The 21,694-nt window shown below is 27.3% G+C and overlaps 3 protein-coding genes across 3 annotated transcripts; all 3 read right to left on the bottom strand.

Annotated features, from left to right (window-relative positions):
* Positions 1–1,163: 1,163 nt before the first annotated feature.
* LOC124933832 (aspartic proteinase A1-like) lies at positions 1,164–1,689 on the bottom strand. The gene is made up of 3 exons (XM_047474271.1): positions 1,601–1,689; positions 1,380–1,556; positions 1,164–1,275 (listed from the first exon to the last, which is right to left on the bottom strand). Exons 1-3 carry the CDS (start codon positions 1,687–1,689, stop codon positions 1,164–1,166), a joined length of 378 nt encoding a protein of 125 aa, XP_047330227.1.
* Positions 1,690–8,705: 7,016 nt separating this feature from the next.
* On the bottom strand, positions 8,706–11,164 carry LOC124933830 (aspartic proteinase A1-like). The gene is made up of 12 exons (XM_047474269.1): positions 10,847–11,164; positions 10,667–10,751; positions 10,493–10,587; positions 10,296–10,402; positions 10,049–10,217; positions 9,932–9,971; positions 9,716–9,780; positions 9,524–9,637; positions 9,258–9,452; positions 9,057–9,176; positions 8,872–8,960; positions 8,706–8,790 (listed from the first exon to the last, which is right to left on the bottom strand). Exons 1-12 carry the CDS (start codon positions 11,162–11,164, stop codon positions 8,706–8,708), a joined length of 1,482 nt encoding a protein of 493 aa, XP_047330225.1.
* A 7,653-nt stretch (positions 11,165–18,817) lies between these two features.
* Positions 18,818–21,485, bottom strand: LOC124933829 (aspartic proteinase A1-like). Its single transcript, XM_047474268.1, has 12 exons — positions 21,162–21,485; positions 21,016–21,076; positions 20,830–20,924; positions 20,636–20,748; positions 20,385–20,553; positions 20,267–20,306; positions 20,121–20,185; positions 19,929–20,039; positions 19,650–19,853; positions 19,443–19,568; positions 19,280–19,350; positions 18,818–18,908 (listed from the first exon to the last, which is right to left on the bottom strand). The coding sequence occupies exons 1-12, from the start codon at positions 21,483–21,485 to the stop codon at positions 18,818–18,820; spliced, it is 1,470 nt and encodes a 489-aa protein (XP_047330224.1).
* Positions 21,486–21,694: the final 209 nt, after the last annotated feature.

Raw genomic sequence — 21,694 nt, 5'->3', positions numbered from 1 at the left:
TCCACTATTGGAGGAGGCAACATAAAATTGTTAACAAGTTCTTTAAAGATGGGAAAACCTGCTCTGATACCATGCAGAAAATTTGAGAGAGAAAATATTTAGAGAATTTTACTGTTTGAACTTGATCATTACAATGTAATATCTTTGAGGTATTTATAGGACTTACGACGTACTAATTTAGGAATTGCTTTCCAATTACAAGTTAATTACACTCATTTAAGATATCCATTCTTAACATAGAATAACCCTTTGTTAACTAGAATATTCCTTCTTAAATTAGAATATCCATTCTTTAACTAGAATATCCCTTCTTAAATTAGAATGCCTCTCCCTTAACTAGAATATTCTCTAGGTTGGGTCTACTTAGGCGATTGAGCATCCCTTAGACTAGGAAGATTGAAAGATAATTCTAAAATTTGTAATTGCAGAAAAATGAGAAAATGTATTCAATAATCAATGAATGACATGTTTTTTTTTCTTTTTCTTTCATTCCATCAACACGACCTCCCATTAAACATTATCCCTTACTTTAAAAATGATCCATGAAAGAGCTTACTTATTGATTTACCATTGACGGAGGCATTACCCATATCAAACTACAAGAGAAAGCAAGGTTATAAAAGAAACAAGCATAAAAAATTTAAAATAGGTATATAAATTTCCTAACTTGTCAAAAACCCTTGTGGGTCACAGGGACATAAGTATGGTTCCCCTTGTAATGCGTTGAATCAATCCCACCAAACACAAGTTCATCTCCTTCCTCTTCTTTTGTATTCCTATTAAGACAAAATGAGAAAACATGATTTCGAATAAGACGCCTTGTTCATCATGTTGTACATGTAGATATGAGTGATTACTCCTTATGTTAAGAGGAATATCACAACTAATTTTAATTAAACATAAGATAGTACATACCATACTGGAACAACATCTCATGATATATCCTCAAATCCAAGGCCAAGAATGCCATCAAACTTGGCAAACACAAACGCAAATCCGGACAGTCTTGTTACTTCAAGGAAGTCATGTAGTTGTAGTAAACTTAAGTATTAATTCATGATGATTTGGAAAATCTAAGAAAGGATATGTTGTATGTAAAACCTGATTCTTGATTGTTCAACCACCAACTAAAACATTGTCTTGAAGCTGAACCATAGTGTATCTCAGCAGATCTTCCTGCTGTGCAAAACAACAACATTATCACCTTTCTGCTTAGTTGCTTTTATATGTTCTTGATCGACGAGCAGAGTATTTGGAATGATAATAACACGTACGCTGCAGCAAAAACAGAGTCAAATTCAACATAATTTTCTCCCCTCGTAGATCATGGTATAATCTTGTGTATAATAAATATGATCAAACATACAGAAAACTAGCACTTTGCGGAAGGTATCCACAAATTAGAGCTCCCTGTATCAAAAACCACAGTGAATTCCTGTGGTGGTGTATAGATTGAAATCTCACCATAGTACTGTATGTTCTTGTAATTCTTTAGCCTTACAATGCCGCCAGCATTTTGAGAATCCAGTATTTGCGTGGTAAGTCGAGCAGCGATCCTGTTGTTTTCATCTAACTTAAACTTTTTCAGTCCAATTCTAACAATCCATCTTTGGATTCAGAAAACACCAGCTGAAGAAGGAGGGATGAAAGAAACAGAGTGATAACTGCCGCTCTAAACTTTGTTCCCATACTTGATCACCTGCAAAAGTGATTTGAAGAACTTGATTCAGAAATGCAGAGAAATACTTGGATGTTTGTGCTTTTTCGTCTTGGCGAATCGATAGTGATGGATGGTGACATTTATAGAGATGAAATTGTTCTCCAAAGAAGTTTTTGCTGATGAAAAGATTGCGTTCACTTAGGGCTGCAAATGAGCCGAGTCGAGCTCGAATTTGCTTGAGCTCGAACTCGACTCGATTTAGTATTTATTAGCTCGACTCGAACTCGAGCTCGAACGAGTTTATAAATTTGAGCTCAAGCTTGACTCGACTATTTACCTATAAGCTCGGTTCGACTCGAAAAGCTCGAACTCAAGCTCGAATTCAAAATCGAGTTCGAGCTCAAACTCAAGCTCGAGCTCGAATTAAAGCTCGAACTCAAACTAAAATTTATTTTCAAAATAAAATATCAAACTTTCATACATATTCAACATTTGAAACATAATATTTAAAATTAAAAATATGAAAAAATTATAACTATTTAAATTCTAAAATCATAATAATCCAAAAAGCATTCAACCACAATTACTAGTCAAAATTCTAAAATATAAAATTCTAAAATTAAAGTACAATACTTTATAAATTGTTTGAATATTCAATATATTAATATTTTTTAAGTCACGTTCTTCAAGCATAGCACAGTACACCTACCTGCATTTAAGCTTAAAAATAATTAATATAAAAATACATGTTAAAACAAATAACTAAAATTTAACTTACTTTAAGGTTTAAGGGTAGATACGGACAAAAACAAATTCAACCTATTTTTTTTAATAAATATTATTATATATAATTAAATTATTTGGGTACAAATATAACAAGAATTTATTGACTTATTTATAGAAAAAATCTATTAATTTATTTATATATTACAATATATTATTAATATTATAAATTCATTTTTTCTCTCAGCATATTATATATAATATATACTAACCTTTTTTATCTCTTCATAATATATACAAAATATATACTAACATTTTTTATTTTTTATTATATATAATATATTAATATTTCAATATTATATATAATATAATATAATATAATATTGTTTACGCATAATAATGTTTTTCTATATAGATCTAGGATCAATATATATTAAAAATATTTTTCTATATAGATCTATGAACACTATTAATATATATAATAGTTTTTTTCCATATAGATCTATAAACAATTATATATATAATAGTGTTTTTCCATATAGATTTATAAACAATTAATATATATAATAGTGTTTTTCCATATAGATCTGTGAACATGAACGATCTATATAAGCACACATTTCTCATAATACAAAAAAAATCAAAGTTATTTAAAAGTATGAGCAATAACTATAGTAGAAATGAAAATATATTTTAATTTACCTGTAGGTTTCTTATGAATGAATGAGAGAAATAATGTAGATGAGAGATAACATAAAAAATGTATTAGCCTATTATGAATGAGTGAAAGTAATGATGAAGACGAAAGAAGAAGAAATAGTGGAGAAGGAAGAAGAAGAAATGGTGAAGATAGAGGAAGAACAAGAAGAAAGAAGAAATGGTGAAGATGAGGAAGAAGAAGAAGAAACCGTGAGGACAGAAGAAAAAAGAAGAAAAAGAGATGAAGAGTCACTTATGAATGATACATTAGAAATTAGGGTTTTGTTTTATGACAATATAATATAATAATGTGGACTATGGGCCTTCTATATGGGCTTTGAAAATAGAGAGAAAAAAATTGTTTTAAATTTTAAGTTTTTTTATATTAAATAAATATATTATATATTATCGGGCCTGAAAAAGCTCGACAAGCCGTCGAGCAAGCATTATATGAGCTCGAGTTTGGCTCGAATATTAAACGAGCCGGCTCGAGTTGGGCTCGAACTCGATCAAAGTCAAGCTCAAGCCGAACTTTGATCGAGCGGCTCGCGAGCAGCTCACGAGCAGCTTGACTCATTTGCAGCCCTACGTTCACTGCATGATCGTGTTAGTGACGATGGGAAAATATCAGTAAAGCAAACCAACAGAATCAGAACCTTTATATTGAAATTTTCAAATTATCATCTTTCTTATTTATTACTAAGAACAATCTCATCGTATTATAATGTTACTCGAACTCTATAATTTTAGGAATCAATATATAATTGATACTAACAAATAGAAATAAATCATTCAAATTATATTAAAAAAAAATTATTTTCAAAACTCAATCATATCACTATCACCTCTTATTATTTGAATATAAAAAAATAATTAATTCATTTTTATATAAATATATTATGAATTATTTTTTAAATAAATTGTTATATATATATATATTTAATATATAGTTATATAGATATAAAACAAATTATTATTTTTTAAATAAGTATTTATATATATTTAATTTATTATTATATAGATATAAAATAATTAATAAAAATAAAATTATTTATCTATATATAAAATTTATACATTAAATTAGAGAAAATAATTTTAATTTTTTTTGGTATAACTTGTACCTATTAACGGTTGAATTTATATTTAAATAAATCAATTCAATTCGTATAACAAGAATATCAAAATAGTCGCGACATACAAATCCTTATCATCAAGAATTAAGTGTTATATAACAATCTGTCATTATTATTATTATTTAATCATTATAGCACTTGAGATTATTAATTTATTTTTATGATTTTATTAATAAATAGATAATTAATATAACTAATAATTAAAAATAAATTATTCAATTTATTTTAAAAAAAAGTTATTCTCAATATTCAATCATATTAATATTACCTCTTATCATTATTTTTTGGTGTGAAAAACGAAAAAAGACAATGGAGTTACATGAGTTTAAAGGAAATTATAGTAAAACCAAACTAAATTAAAGACAATAAAAATATGAGAGATAACAAATAACAAATGAGAATGGAACTTTTTTAATTAAAGTTCAATAAAATCAGTGATGAGGTTATTTAAATATAGAGAAAAACAAATTAATTTATTTTATATAAATATATTATGAATTATTTTAAAAAAAAATGACAAAGAAGTTACATGAGTTACCGTCTATAAAAGGGCAAATGAGTTCCCTGAGTTTAAAGAAATAAATGACAAACGAGAATTTAGAATTAATAATTAAAGTGCAATAAATCAGTGGTGAGGTTATTTGAATATAAGGAGAAACAAATTAATTTATTTTTATATAAATATATTATGAATTATTTTTTAAATAAATTGTTATATATATATATATATATATTTATTATATAATTATATAGATATTAAATGAATTATGTTTTTTTAAATAAGTTGATATATATATATATATATTTAATTATAATTATATAGATATTAAATAATTAATAAAAATAAAATTATTTATCTCTATATATAATTATTTATTATAAAAATATAGAATAAAATTGAAAAAATACTTTAATTAATACATATTCATTACTTTATATATATATATATATATATATATATATATATATATATATATATATATATATATTATTTTCTTTTATTAAATTAGAATAGATAATTTTAAAAAACTTTTGGTATAACATATCACTTACCCGTTAACTTACAATTGAGTTTATACTTTATATTTAAATAAATCAATAATCCACAAATTCTTACCATCCAAAATTAAGCGTTATATTGTAACGAGTTCTCATTCTTTATTATTAACAATTTTTGATTTATTTTATAATTTTATAAATGAATATATATTTAATATAACTAACAATTAAAATAAATAATTTAATTTATATTTAAAAAAATAATTTAATTTATTTTTATATAAATATATTATAAATATTTTTTAAATAAATTGTTATATATATTTAATATATAATTATATATATATAAATATTTTTTTAAAAAATAAATGGTTATATATATATATTGAATATATAATTATATAGATATAAAATAATTAATAATAATAAAAATATTTATTAAAAAAAATATAAAGTAAAATTATAAAGAAAATACTTTAATTAATACACATTCATTACTTTTTTTTAAATATATATATATATATATTTATTAAATTAGAGTATATAATTTAAAAAAAAACTTTTGGTATACGGTTAATCCAATTCATTTTGTTTAACAAAAAATATCAAATCATTTTGTTTAACAAAAATATTCAAATCGCTCACGACGCGCGACACAAATCCTTTATATATATATATGGGCAAATTACCTGGGCGGCCCTCGAACTATCTCAATCGCTCACTTTTGGCCCTTAAATTAATTTTTGAAACAAATCGCCCCTTCAACTTTTATAAAGGTAACTAGTGGCCATTCCGTCAACTTTTTAGTTAAACTTAATCGTTTAAGTTTAAAATATTATTTTTTATATATTATCTTTAATCTTATATTTTATATTTATATATATAATTATTAAATCGCTTATATATAATATTATATATATATATATTATTAAATTTTATATAATTATTAAATCTTTTATATAATAAATAAATAATATATATTATTTATTTTTATCTATATATATAATTTATATAATATATATTTAAAAAAATAATTTAAGTGTTAAAAGTTTTTGAATAATTAGAAGGTTATAATTATTTTTAATCTTTCAAATTATTTTGTAAAATATATATTCTATAAATTATATAAATTTATTTATATATATATATAATTAATGATTAGGGATAATCCATATAATTTATTTTTAAACTTTATTTTATATATATTAAAAATAATTTATTAAAAATAATTGTAACCTTCTAACTACTCAAATACTTTTAACACTTAAATTATTTTTTAAAATATATATTATATAAATATTATATATAAATTAGTTAAAAATAATATATATAAATTATATATAGATAAAAATAAATAATATATATATTATTTATTTTATATAAAAGATTTAATAATTATATAAAATTTAATAATAATATATATATATATAATATTATATATAAGCGATTTAATAATTATATATAAAAATATAAAATATAAGATTAAAGATAATATATAAAAAATTAATATTTTAAATTTAAACAGTTAGGTTTAACTAAAAAGTTGACGGAAGGGCCACTGGTGACCTTTATAAAAGTTGAAGGGGCGATTTGTTTCAAAAATTAATTTGAGGGCCAAAAGTGAGCTATGGAGATAGTTTGAGGGCCGCACAGGTAATTTGCCATATATATATATATATATATATAACCATCTGACCTTTTTTCCTAAGAAAAAGTTATGAATCGAATTCCATATTTGAATAAAGAATCAAATATTTATTGGTCAAATCATTTACTCCAAAGTGTGATAGTTCCTCTGAAGAACTTATTAATCAGACGAGAATAAAGATAGAGTCCCATTATAGTCCTGTGGTAAAAGTCGATATAAGTGACCAAAATGTCATAGATTCAATTACATTTGAAACGTTTTGAATTAAAGAATAAGGAGTATAATGCTAGTTCTTCTCAATTAAAAAAATAATAAAATATATAATAATTTATAAAAGTTCATAATTATTTATATGAAAGTTTTTTTTATATATATAAATGATAAAAAGACATTATAGGAATATATATATATATAAATTTAAAATTATATAAATAAATTAAAAATATTATTAATTTAATTGGTTAAAATGTTGGAGTTATATGGTTAGAAATGTTTACGTTCAACCATTTTTATGTTGAATTTAAAATATAAAGTATTATTATTAGTTTAGTTGACTAAAATATTAAACTTATAGGGTTATATTGGACTTTTGTATCACATTTTTAATTTATTTTTTAAATTTAATTATTTTAAGTTTATAGACGGGTAACTAACGACCAAAGTATTCATTTAATTTACATATATATATATCAAATTTAATTACACTAGCTGTCTATCTCCTCTTCTTTCTCTGCCTATTTAAAGACTAGCTATCTATCTCCTCTTCTTTCTCCCCATTTAAAGAGATGTTAGAGATTCCCTTATGAAACCGATCTTCAGCTGTCCTTATAGCTGAAAGCTAGCCGTTGTAGAGCTGTCAGTTGTACCGGGAAGATGACAAAAGGATTGTACAACTGCTCCTGTATATAAGTCCCAACAAAAATGGGGCTCTCGATTCGACAATTCAGACACTTTGAAATTAAACATTATTATATATATATATTTATTTTAATAAATTTTGCAAATTTTATTTTGTAATGTATTTTATTTTAATGTTTATAAAATATATTTTATTTTTGATCGAATGTATTAAAAAAATGTGACCACAAAGGGGTTAAGCACATAGCCTGCAAACATACTTAAACATTTAATCCAACATAGAACTTGTTGCCTGATGGGCTCAAACACAGGACCTTAGAGTTAATATATACCTCTTATTGCCGCTAGGCTAGAAGAGGGGATGTTGACTGAAATTATTTATATAACCCACCAAAATAGTCTAATGTTATGAGTCGACTTAAATGACCAAAATATCACAAATTGAATTTAATTTGAAAACGTTTTAAGTTAAAGTAGTCATGTTCTCCTTAATTATAATGATAAAAATATAAAATAATTTATAAAAATTCTTATATATTATGGAATGTTATATATATATATATAATTATGAGAAAAAAAAACATGATATATGATATATTAGAATATATATATATATATATAAATTTGAAATTACATAAATAAGTTTAAAATATTATTAGCTTAATTGGTTATAATATTAAATTTATAGGTAATTAATCACAGCTCTCAACCCGGTAATTTAGACACTTCAAAATTAATTATTATCATATATATATAGATATTTATTTTATTTTAATCCTAAAGAATATTTAAATTGATAATACACTCGATCAAAATGTTGTAAAATGGAATAAATTTGACCCAAATATTCTTGTAAACATAAATGAAGTTAACAAATATGTGTTTATTATTATTATTATTATTATTATTATTATTATTATTATTATTATTATTATTATTATTATTATTATTATTATTATTATTATTATTATTATTATTATTATTATTATCTTGCATCTGCAAATCCAACCCTGGATCTTCCATAGTCAAATACTGTGTGGTAACGAATCATGAATGTGTCCCCAAAAATCCTTCATAGAACACATTAATCATATATTCATCAATAATTTTTTTTCCACTTTAACAAGAAAAAGAAAATGAAATTGTGTTACCAGAATGGTCCGTAAGGAGGAGGAACATCTATGGAAATAAAGCCACTTATGCATTTTTTCGCATAACCTTCTCCAATTTTGCTTATATACTAATTCAGGACAAATTAAATATTTTATCAACTAGTTCAATAAAAATACAAAAATATGTAACAATTAAGGTAAAATAAGATAAAACATTTATTTACCTCCTTGGACGAGAGAGTAAAATTTCTACCACCAATTAAAAACGAAACTGTAGGCATGGAGGAAATTTGCGAACAATTCACCACTGATGTTTGAAATGGTCTTGGCAGTGAATCACATAGCTGATATAAACATTCTTTTTATAATTTATTTGATTCATATATTAATTTATATTATTTTGAATAAGAATAATAAATATTTACCGTATTAACATAGTTTAAAATATCATTTTTAGTTTGATGCCTCACTAGCTGACTCTCCATCCACACAACTATCATTTCACAAGTATTGCACATACCGAAAGCAAAAACATCTGATGTTCTTCTATTATTACTTTTCTCGATATTCTTAGTTCCATTAATTGGGCATAATCCAATTAGAGAACAAATTTTCTTAACCTACTAAAAGTTAAGACAACATTAGAATTTGTGTATTTTAAGAATAATCAGATTTCAATAACAAAAATAACCTCTCCTTGGAGCATTTTTAGAATGGTATGTCCATACTCTTCAACAATTGACCTGCATTCATGACTTACTACTCCAGTGACTCCAATTTCATGGTTTATCATGGTAATCATAGCCTACACTTGTTAAAATCATTCATTTTAATCGACCATTGTATTAACAATAAAACAAAACGCTTTTTCAGTTTCACATACCGTTGGACCTGACAACAAAGAAGTTCCAGAATCCGCAATTGCAGAGCAACCAGATCTGCAAATACCTTAAAAATGTACTCTATAATCAATAAATGACATGCTATCTCTTTTTTTTCATGCCACCAACCTAACCTCCCATTAAAATTATCTCTTAGTTTAAGAAATGACCTATTCTTTTATGAATGATTTTTATGAATGATTGTTGAAAGAGTTTACCTATTAATTGACCATTGATTGAAATACTACTCATATCAAACTACAAGAGCAAACACATTATAAGGTTATAAGAGTAACAACCATACAAATTAAAAATATGTATATAAATTTTCCAACCTGCCAATAAACCTTGTGGGTCACAGGGACATAAGTATGGTTCCCTATGTAATGCCTTGAATCAATTGCACCAAACACAAGTTCACCTCCTTCTTCTTCTTTTGTGTTTCTATTAAGCCAAAATGAGAACACTGGATTTCGAATCAGACCCTGGTTCATCATGTTGTACCTGCGAATATGAAAGGTTACTCCTTATTTTAAGAGAAATTTCACAACAAATTTTATTTTTACATAAGATAGTGCATACCATACTGGAACAACACCTTCAACTGATAGCTCTGGAAATCCAAGGCCAAGAATGCCATCAAACTTGGCAAACACAAAACCGGACTGTGTTGTTGCTTCAATAAAGTCCTGTAGTTGTAGTAAACTTAAAGTATAGTATTAGTATTAAAGAAACTATGATTTGGAAAATCTATGAAGGCCTAGTGTTGTATATATAACCTGATTCTTGATTGTTAAACCACCAACTAAAACATTGTCTAGGCTAAAATGACCAGTAATTGAACCTGAACCATATTGTATCTCAGTAGATGTTCCTGTGCAAAACAACATCATGTTTCAAGTCAATATCACCTTCATGCTTTACATGAAGTTATTTATATAAAAGTTGCCCACCGTTCTTTTTATACGTTCTTGAACGGCGAGCATCATATATGTTCTTTTTAGATGTTCTTGAACGACGGGGATAGAAACACCAACGCTGCAGCAGAAACAGAGGCAAATTCAACATAATTTGATTTCCTAATAAAATTTGTATGAATGATACATACATTGTATACATATGATCAAACTTACAGATAAGTAGCACCTTCTTGAGGAAGGTATCCACAGATCAGTGCTTCCTGTATCAAACAGCACTTTGAATTTCTGTGGCGGTGTACCGATTGAAATCTCACCATAGTACTGCTTGTCCATGAAATTCGTTAGCTTTACAATGCTTTGAGAATCCAGTATTTGCGGGTTAAGTCGAGCAGGGATTCTGTTGTTTTCTTCTAATTTAAACTTTTTCAGTCCAATTCTTACGAATCCATCGTTGGATTCAGAAAACACCAGTTGAAGAAGGATGCATGAAAGAAAAAGGAAAATAACTGGTGCTCTAAACTTTGTTCCCATGCTCGATCACATGCAAAGCGATTTGAAGAACTTGATATAGAAAATGCAGAAAGAGACTAATTAACACTGTATTTGAAGAACTTGATATATATAGAGATGAGATAGTTCTCCCAAAGTTGTTTTTGCTGATGGAAAATGTGGCGTTCACAGTTCACTGCATGATCGTGTAAATGACGACGGGGAAAGCAAATGAACAAGGATGTTTAAGGTTATATTTCCTAAATCTGTCCCATTTATACCCCTTTTTTAAATTATACCACTTACTTATTTTTTAAAATTATTAACTTTATGGATTTAATTAAAATAAAATATATATTTTATAATAAAAATCTTATTGTATTATAAAAATAAAAGTAATTATAAAACTTATTAAACAAGAGAAGTCAAATAAAATATATATTTTATTTTAATAAATTTGACTCGAAACATAGCTAGGAGAGACTCCATATGTTTGAATTCACTTTTCAGAGCCTCTTAACCTAAAACATTTTTCATAACTCCATATATATATATATATATATATATATATATATATATTGACTAATAATATGGGTTAATTGTTAATTTAGATCGAGTTTATTTCAGTTGGGTTAGAGTTCCTATATATTTTCTTAATTTGGGTTGGGTTGAATTTAGATCGAGTTTATTTCAAGTTGGGTTAGAGTTATCCAAATTAAATTAATTTAATTTAATTCTCTCCTACCAATCTAATATAAGTTAACTATTTTCCGACTCTAATATTTTTTTTTTAAGTTTTACTACGCTGATCTCCATGATAGTCGAATAAAAAATAATTTAAAATTTTAAAACTCAATCAATGGTCCTTCCTTTGTACATCACTTTCTTTGGTTTGGAAAAAGAAGTGAGTAAAATGAGATTACAGTTGATCTCTATTTTGTTTTCATATATAAGAGTTTGATACATTTACAGAGCATAAGTTACCTATACTTTTGGCCATTGTGGACTCACAACCTGTACAAAGCAAAGCAACCAACAAGAAGGCTCACATAAGTTCAATATAATAAACTTTCATTTCAAATAATCCACCGACCAAACCAAAACCAACCTCTAATGTGCTAAACACAAGTCTCATCCGGCTGGCTACAAGCTTACAATCGATGGCTCATCGGCATTACCAATCACGACCATCTGCTCGAGTTGTAGTGTCTTCACCGGCAGCCTAGATCAAAACCAACAACCATCACTTAGTTTACAATAGTTTCATTATTAACAGAGTCTACTACTATAATAGAAGAAGAAATCAAATCAAATCACCATGTCATTCTTCATAAAATATGCATTAGCTATTATCCAACCCATATTAATTAATGAATAATATGGTTTGGTAACCCAAACTAAAATTTAGTTTATAACACATTTATTATGTTTTTTTACTCGTTTAATATTTAATACGTTTTTGTCCCAGTTAACACATTTTAATTTGTTTGACCTAATTTAATATGTTTTTGACTTATCCAACACAGTTTTAACTCATTTAACAAATATTTGATTCATTTAACATTTTTGACTCTCTTAATATGTTTTTAGTTTTAATAAATATGTAACTCGTTTTAATCCATTTCATACGTTTAATAAGTTTTAGCACGCTTAACACATTTTTGACACGTTTAACACGTCTTAACATGTTACCATATTTTTCACACGTTTAACATACTTTTCACGTTTTTGATACGTTTAATACGTTTTTCATGTTTTTCGGACGTTTAACATGTTTTTCACACGTTTAACTTATTTTTCACGTTTTTGACACGTTTAACACGTTCTTGATACGTTTAACATATTTTTCACGTTTTTGATACATTTAACACATTTTTGACATTTTTAGCACGTTCAACACGTTTTTGACACGCTTAACATATTTTTCACGTTTTGACACATTTTTCATATTTTTGACACGTTTAACACATTTAACTTTATTTTCACGTTTTTGACACGTTTAACACGTTTTTCATGTTTTTGTCATGTTTAACACGTTTAACTTGTTTTCACGTTTTTGACACGTTTAACACGTTTTTCACATTTTTGGCATGTTTAACAAGTTTTGATACGTTTTTCACATTTTTGGCACGTTTAACATGTTTTTAATACATTTAACACGCCTTTTTTTTAACGTTTTTACACATTTAACACATTTTTCACACATCTAACACATTTTTCTTGTTTTTGGCACGTTTAACACGTTTTACACGTTTCACATATTTTTCACGTTATTGGCACATTTAACACGTTTTTACATGTTTAATACGTTTAACACGTTTTGATACATTTAACACGTTTTTCACATTTTTGCACGTTTAACACGTTTTGACATGTTTAACACGTTTTGACATGTTTAACACGACTTTGACACGTTTAACACGTTTTGACACGGTTTGACATATTTTGGCACATTTAACACATTTTGAAATGTTTTAAACATTTTGGCACGTTTAATACACTTGTGACACATTTAATATTTTCACACCGTTTAATAAATTAATTTATTTTTGAAAATTAATAGAGTTTACCATATTCAAGACTTTATTTAGTATTAATGATTTAAATATTATTTAAATAATTCATATTAATCTCACATATTATTTCTTCAACGAAATTAGTAATTAAAATATCAAAATAATTTAAAAAAAACAAAATTATGTTAAACGGATGAAAAATATGTATAATAATGTCAAAGACATATTAGACGGAGCAAAAAATAAATGTGCCAAAAATGTATTTAACGTGCCAAAAATGTGTTAAACGTAAAAAAACATGTTAAACGTGCAAAGAAACGTGTTAAACTTGTCAAATGTGTTAAACGTGACAAAAACGTGTTAAATGTGCCAAAACATGTTAAACGTGTTTAAATAACAAAAAAATGAAAAACGTGCTAAATGTGCCAAAAATGTGAAAAACGTGTTAAACGTGGCAAAACGTGTTACGTTTCAAAACATGTAAAACTTGTCAAAACGTGTTAAATATGCCAAAAATGTGTTAAACATGTTAAACATGTCAAAAACGTGTTAATCTTGTCAAAATGTATAAAACGTGTTAAACACGTCTAAAACGTGTTAAACATGTTAAAACGTGAAAAACATGTTAAATATGTCAAAAACGTGTTAAATGTGCCAAAAACGTGAAAACATGTTAAACTTGTCAAAACGTATTAAAAATATCAAAACGTGTTAAAAATGCCAAAAACGTGTTAAACATGTAAAAACGTGTTATAAATGTGAAAATATGTTAAACATGTCAAAACGTGTTAAACGTGTCAAAAACGTGTGAAAATGTGTTATAAGTGTGAAAATGTGTTAAATGTGTTAACATGTCAAAACATGTTAAATGTGCTAAAAATGTGAAAAACGTGTTAAACGTGTTAAATATGTCAAAAACTTGTTCGACTGTAATGAAAATAAATGTAGTAAAAATCAAGAGAATATATATTAAAGTTGGAAAATAGTTAGTTTATATTGGATTAATAAGAGAGAATTAAATTAAATTTATATAATTTGGATAATTTAGGTAACCCTAACTAAACCCAAATTAAACTCAACACATACTCAACCCAACTCAAATTAATTTACTCAAATTAATATTTTGAGTTGGGTTAGGGTTGGGGTTTGGGTCAACCCAAGATATGCTCACCCCTACTATTGAACGTGTGAAAAAGTGTGTTAAACAAGTTTAAACGTGTTAAATGCATCTAAAATATGTTAAACGTGCCAAAAATGTGTTAGACGGATTAAAACGAGTTACATACTTGTTAAAAAAACTAAAAACGTATTAAACGAGTCATAGACGGGTCAAACGATTTAAAATGAATCAAATATTAGTTAAACATGTTAAAAACATGTTGAATAAGTCAAAAATGTATTAAATGAGGTAAATTGAATCAAATAATTGTTAAATGAATCAATGGGTTAATCGAGACAAAAATGTGTTAAATATTAAACGAGTCAAAAATATAATAAATGTGTTATAAATTAAAATTTAATGGATTACCCAGCTTATATTATTCTTTAATATGAGTTGAATAATAAATTGATTAAATTAAATTTGAATTGAATATTAGTTGAATTTATGTCTTGCACACACACTATGGGTTAGTACCCATTAATATGTACTCAAATTCTTTATAATCACATTAATCATAATCAATATTAGTGAATTAATACCTAATTTTCTAAGATTTAAAGTTCAATTTTTTTTACTATTTAAAAATAAGAATTAATCTTAACCCACTAATATAGTTCAAATATAAAGAATTTCAATAAGAGATTAAAGATCTCATGATTAAGAATCCATTAAAGTGGGGATATCACTCACTGCGGGATAATTCCACCTTCTTAAATTCATAAATTTTTAAACCTTTTTCATTTTCGAAAAAAAAAAGAGAAATAAATTGTGTCAAACCAGAGAGGTCCTCGCAAAGTAAAATCTATGGAAATAAAGTCAATTATACATTGAGCCGCATCACTTTCTCCCCTCATTAATATATACTGATTCAGGATAAATTAAATATTTTATAACAGATCATTAAGAATACAAAATATGTAACAATTAAGGTAAAATAAGATGAACACTTATTTACCTCCTTAAGAAAGAGGTAAAAACTCTACCACCAATTAATAACAAATTATAGAAGAAATTAACGAACAATTCACATATGATTATTGATTTGGTCTTGGTAGCGAAATTAGGCCAAAAATTAAGATACACTATTGGGAAAATAAAATTTATAAACATTATTTTTAATATTTATTTGTTTCATATGTTAATTGTAATTATTTTGTGTGAGGATAACAAATATTTACCCTATCAACATAATAAAATAGCATCTTTTGTTTGATTCCTCTTATGATGACTCTCCATCTACACAACAACAGTATTGCACATAGCAATAACGAAAACATCTAATGTCTTGTATTATTACTTTTCTCCTCCAAAACACTCTCGACACACTTAGTTCCATCAACTGGGCATAATCCAATTAGGAACAAATTTTCTCAAGTAGGAACAAATTTTCTCAAGTTGCGCATATTAAAAGTGAAAAGTGAAGACATTATTATAATTAGTGTATTTAAGGAAAATCAGATTTGAATAACAAAATAATAACCTTTACTAGGAGTATGTTCAGAATGGTTTGTCCAAACACTCTAACTATTGACTTGCATTTATGGCTAACTACTTCGTTGACTCCAATTTCATGATTTATCATGGTAATCAGAGCCTACACTTATGAAAATAATTCATTATTTATCAGCCATCATATGAACAACAAAATAAAACCCCTTTTCTGTTTCACATACAGTTGGAACCGTCAACAAATAAGTTCAAGAATTCACAATTGCAGAAAAACGAGACCGGCAAACACTACTTAGTATAATCAATAAATGCCATGTTCTCTTTATTTATTTTTTCATTCCACCAACATGACCTCCCATTAAACATTATCTTTTAGTTAAAAAATGACATATTCTTTTATAAATGACAGTAGAAAGAGCTTCCTATTAGTTCATCCTTGACGAAAACATCACCTATATCAAACTACAAGAGTAAGCACATTATAAGGTTATAAAAGAAACAATTTAGAATAAGTTGCGCGGTATTTTGAATTAGTGATTTCGGCTAAACATATTTGACAAGTATTATGGGTTTTGGTATTGGTACATTTCTGTCTAAAAGATATCTTGGTAGGCCTCTTGGTGATAGAGCCCACTCCCAAGCCTCCTAGTACCCAATTATCTCAAAAATGGAGAAGAAGATACCTATTTCGAAGAGAAAGATGATTTCAAAATTTGACCTTTATGCCTACTTTTGATCATTATCAAAAGTGCATTGACCTTTATGCCTACTTTTATGATGTCCTTGTTTTTAATCCTAAAACCATAGCAGTGAAGATTGAAAGAATTATGTGCAAATTTATTTGGAACCTCCGAGTCCTCCTTTAGTCATTTGGTGAGTTAGGATAAAGTGAAAAGAGTCAATGGGACTTGAAAATTATAGATTTGATTTCATTTAACAAAACTCTCTTGTAAAAATAGTGTAGGAGATTCTCAACTGTTTATGGGTTAATATGATTAGATGTAAGTACGGACATGATTAGTTTGGATGGTTCACTAAAGCTAGTTTTCGACCAGTTGGTTGTAGTGTTTGGAGAGAAATCTCTACTATATATATTTTTTGGGCATTACATATTTTTGGTTGCGACGACTCATCAATCAGATTCTGGGACAATGTTTGGTGTAGTGTCAAAAGTCTTGTCTTGTCATTTCCAACCATCGCTTCAACATCGATATGTGGAAATGCATTGGTCAAAAAAAATTCGATCAACATTTAAATAGTTTCGTGAGTAGAATTAGATATATGAGAAGACTTAATGATAGTGAAGTAATCTTAAATGAAAAAATGTTGCTTTTAGTGGGCACAAGGCAGTGATTCCTTCTCCGCGCGATATTTTCTTTAGCAAGACATGGATTCCTTTAAGGTTGGTTATTATTACACATTATTTTCAGAGATTGCTCCATATGATTTCTTATGGGAGAAGTTATTTGATTATAAATTCCCTTAAAAAATCTCGTGTTTTGGATGGATTGAAATGTATGGAGAAATTTTGACAGACGATAAATGCATAAGATAAGGGTGCATTATAATTAGTCGTTGTAGAATGTGTTGCGAAGAGATGGAGACAACACATCATCAGTTTTTGCATTGCAAATGAGTGTTTGTGATTTAAAGCCTATTTTGAAATATGATTGAAAATTAATGGGTGGTGCCTGAGTCAATCGCCGATTATTGAGATTTATAGATAGAAACTGTGAGCTCGATCGGATTGAATCGATGAATTCCCATCCCGATTATTTTCAAGTGGACTATTTTCTTTAAAGAAACCGTATGACGTTCAATGATCGCGATCGACCGATGCGTTTACCAAAAACGTTATTATTATGGCGATTGTGGAGATCAATTCTGGAAAATCGCTAGAGACAGTCAGTGAACTCATTGATCTTCTTGAAGATCTTTGAGCTCGTTAAAATTTGATTTTATGTTATGTTTGATTGTTGGTGAATATTTTTGACCTTTGTTTCCATTGTTGTTCTCAATGATTAATCTTGTTGTGTTTGGTGACAATGTTGACTAATTCCGGCGAATTAAACACATAGCTTGTAAACCCACTTAACCATTTAATCAGACAAATAACTTGCCGTTTAACGGGCTCAATCCTAGGATTTCAGAGAGATTGAGAATATCCACCTCTTATTGCCGCTAGACTAGATAATTGTTAATACATACCACACATGTTTTGTATTATTTTTCAAAGATATTTATTTTATTTTATTTTGGCCTTAATTTGGAGTTAATTAATATAAATAATTATTCCCAAATAATTATTTAATTTAATTTAATTTTTTTTCTTTTTGAATTTATGAATAAAATATTTATTTAAAATAATCTTTTAAAATTTATAAATGAGCGTGAATTTGAATAGATTAAAGCAATTAAATTTAATGCATGTTTAATTATAAATGATATTTTAATTGGTAATCCATATTGTAAATAGACTCAAATAATTATAATTATTGTAAATGGAGTTTTTTTTACCCAAATATTATTGTGAACATAAATGAATTTAACAAATATGTGATATTATTATTAATATAATGCTGCATCTGCAAATCCAATTCTCGATTCGCCATAGTCAAATACCGTGTGGTAACGACCCATGAATATGTCCCCAAAAACCCTTCATAGATCACATTAATCATAATCAATCAATATTAGTGAATTAATACATAATTTTCTAGACTAGTTTGACATATTATGAGAAAACTTATTATATAATTTTTCTAGCTTTTAAAACAAAAAAAATTATCATTTATCTAATAAATCAAAGATCTAAAGTTCAGTTTTTTTTAACTTTTAAGAATTAATCTTTTAACTTAGTAATATATTTCAAATAAAAAGAGTATTTGAATAAAAAAATTATTAATATCATGATTAAGAATCCTTTAACGTGGGGATAGCCACTCACTTGTGAGATTCGTTCTACTTTCTTAAATTTATAAAAAAAAAATCATTTTTGCAAATAAAGAAGAGAAAGAGATTGTATCAAACCAGAGAGATTCTCTAGAAACAAAACCACTTATGCAATCATGACCTCCACCTTCTCCCGTCTTCATTATATACTGAATCAAGACAAATTAAATATTTAATCAACGAGATTAATAAAAACACAAAATAGGTAACAACTAATGTAAAATAATATACATTTATTTACCTCCTTAGGCGAGATTGTAAAATTTCTTTCACCAATTACAAACGAAACTATAGGCATCGAGGAAATTAGTGAACAATTCACATATGAATGTTTATCTTGATCTGGTCTTGGCAGCGAATTACAGAGCTGATGTAAACATTATTTTTTATCATTTATTTGTTTCATATGTAATTTTAATTATTTTAAGTAAAATTAATAAATATTTACCTTATTAACATAATTTAAAATAACATCTTCTGTTTGATTCCTCCAAAGCAGACTCTCCATCCAAACAACTATTATTTCACAAGTATTGCATATATCGATTCTTCTATTAATAATTTCCTTGTTACACTTATTACTTTTCTCGATACACTTAGTTTCATCCACTGGGCATACTCCAATTAGGGAACAAATTTCCTCTGGTTGTACCTATTAAAAGTTAAGATAACATTAGAATTTGAGTGTTTTGAGGAAAATCAGATTTCAACAACGAAATCAACAAACTTTTAGGAGCTTCTTCAGAATGATTTGTCCATACACTTCAACGAATGAGTTACATCTATCGTTAACCACTTTAGTGATTCCAATTTCATGATTTATCATGGTAATCACAGCCTACACTTATGAAAATCAGTAATTATTTATCGACCATTCCATGAACAACAATAAATAAAACATTTTTTCAGTTTCACATACAGGTGGACCCGTCAACAAAGAAGTTCCAGAATCCACAATTGCAGAACAACCAAATCTGCAAACACCTGAAAAATGTACTCTATAATTAATAAATGACATATTCAAGAAATGACATTCTTTTATGAATGACCGATGAAAGAGTTTACCTATTGGTTGACCCTTGAGGAAGATGTCACCCATATCAAACTACAAGAGCAAACACATTATAAACTTTTAAAAGAAACAACCATAAAAATTAAAAATATGTTCATAAATTTTCTCAACCTGCCAAAAACCCTTATGGGTCACAGGGACATAAGTATGATTCCCCTTGTAATGCCTTGGATCAATCTCCCCAAACACAAGTTCACCTCCTTCCTCTTCTTTTGTGTTTCTATTTAGCCAAAATGAGAACACTGGATTCTGAACCAGACCCTGGTTCATCATGTTGTACCTGCAAACAAATATGAGTGGTTACTCCTTATCTTAAGAGGAATATCACAACTAATTTTAATTAAACATAAGATAGTACATACCATAATGGAGCAACACTTCCAGCTGATATCTCCTTAAATCCAAGGCCAAGAATTCCATCAAACTTGGTAAACACAAACACATTCCCGGACAGTTTTGTTACTTCAAGGAAGTCCTTAATTTAGTTGTAGTAAACTTAAATATTAATGAAATGATGATTTGGAAAATCTATGAAAGGATATGTTGTATGTATAACCTGATTCTTGATTGTTAAACCACCAACTAAAACATTGTCTTGGCTAAACTTTCCAACTATTGAACCTGAACCATAGTGTATCTCAGCATATGTTCCTGTGCAAAACAACAACATTATGTTTGAAGTCAATGTCACCTTCATGCTTACATGAAGTTGTTTCTATAAAAGTTGCAACAGACACCCAACCCTTCACTTTATATGTTCTTGATCGACCGGCATTGTATTTGGAATGATAATAACATGCCCACTGCAGCAGAAACATAGGAAAATTCATTATAATTTTGTTCCCTAGTAGTATATATAATCTTGTGTATAAATATGATCAAACTTACGGAAAAGTAGCACTTTGAAGAAGGTATCCACAGATTAGAGCTTCCTGTATCAAAAACCACAGTGAATTTTTGTGGTGGTGTACCGATTGAAATCTCACCATAGTACTGCGCGTTCATGTAATTCTTTAGCTTTACAATGCCGCCAGCATTTTGAGAATCCAGTAGTTGCGTGGTAAGTCGAGCAGATATCCTGTTGTTTTCATCTAACTTAAACTTTTTTAGTCGAATTCTAACGAATCCATCGTTGGATTTAGAAAACACCAGCTGAAGAAGGACGGATGAAAGAAACAGAATGATAATTGCTGCTCTAAACATTGTTCCCATGCTTGATCACCTGCAAAGAATTTGATTCAGAAATGCAGAGAAATACTTGGATGTTTGTGATTTTTCGTCTTGGCAATAGTGATGGATAATGACATTTATAGAGATGAAATTGTTCTCCCAAAGTAGATTTTGCTGATGAACTGGTGGCGTTAAATGCATGATCGTGTTCATGACGACGGAAAAGAATGTTTAGGGTCATATTCCCTGAA

The sequence above is a fragment of the Impatiens glandulifera genome, chromosome 4 (genome assembly GCF_907164915.1).
Source record: "Impatiens glandulifera chromosome 4, dImpGla2.1, whole genome shotgun sequence".
NCBI classification, from domain to species: domain Eukaryota; kingdom Viridiplantae; phylum Streptophyta; class Magnoliopsida; order Ericales; family Balsaminaceae; genus Impatiens; species Impatiens glandulifera.
The sequence above is the reverse complement of the archived record's forward strand: the minus strand, read 5'-3'. Positions and strand labels throughout refer to the sequence as shown.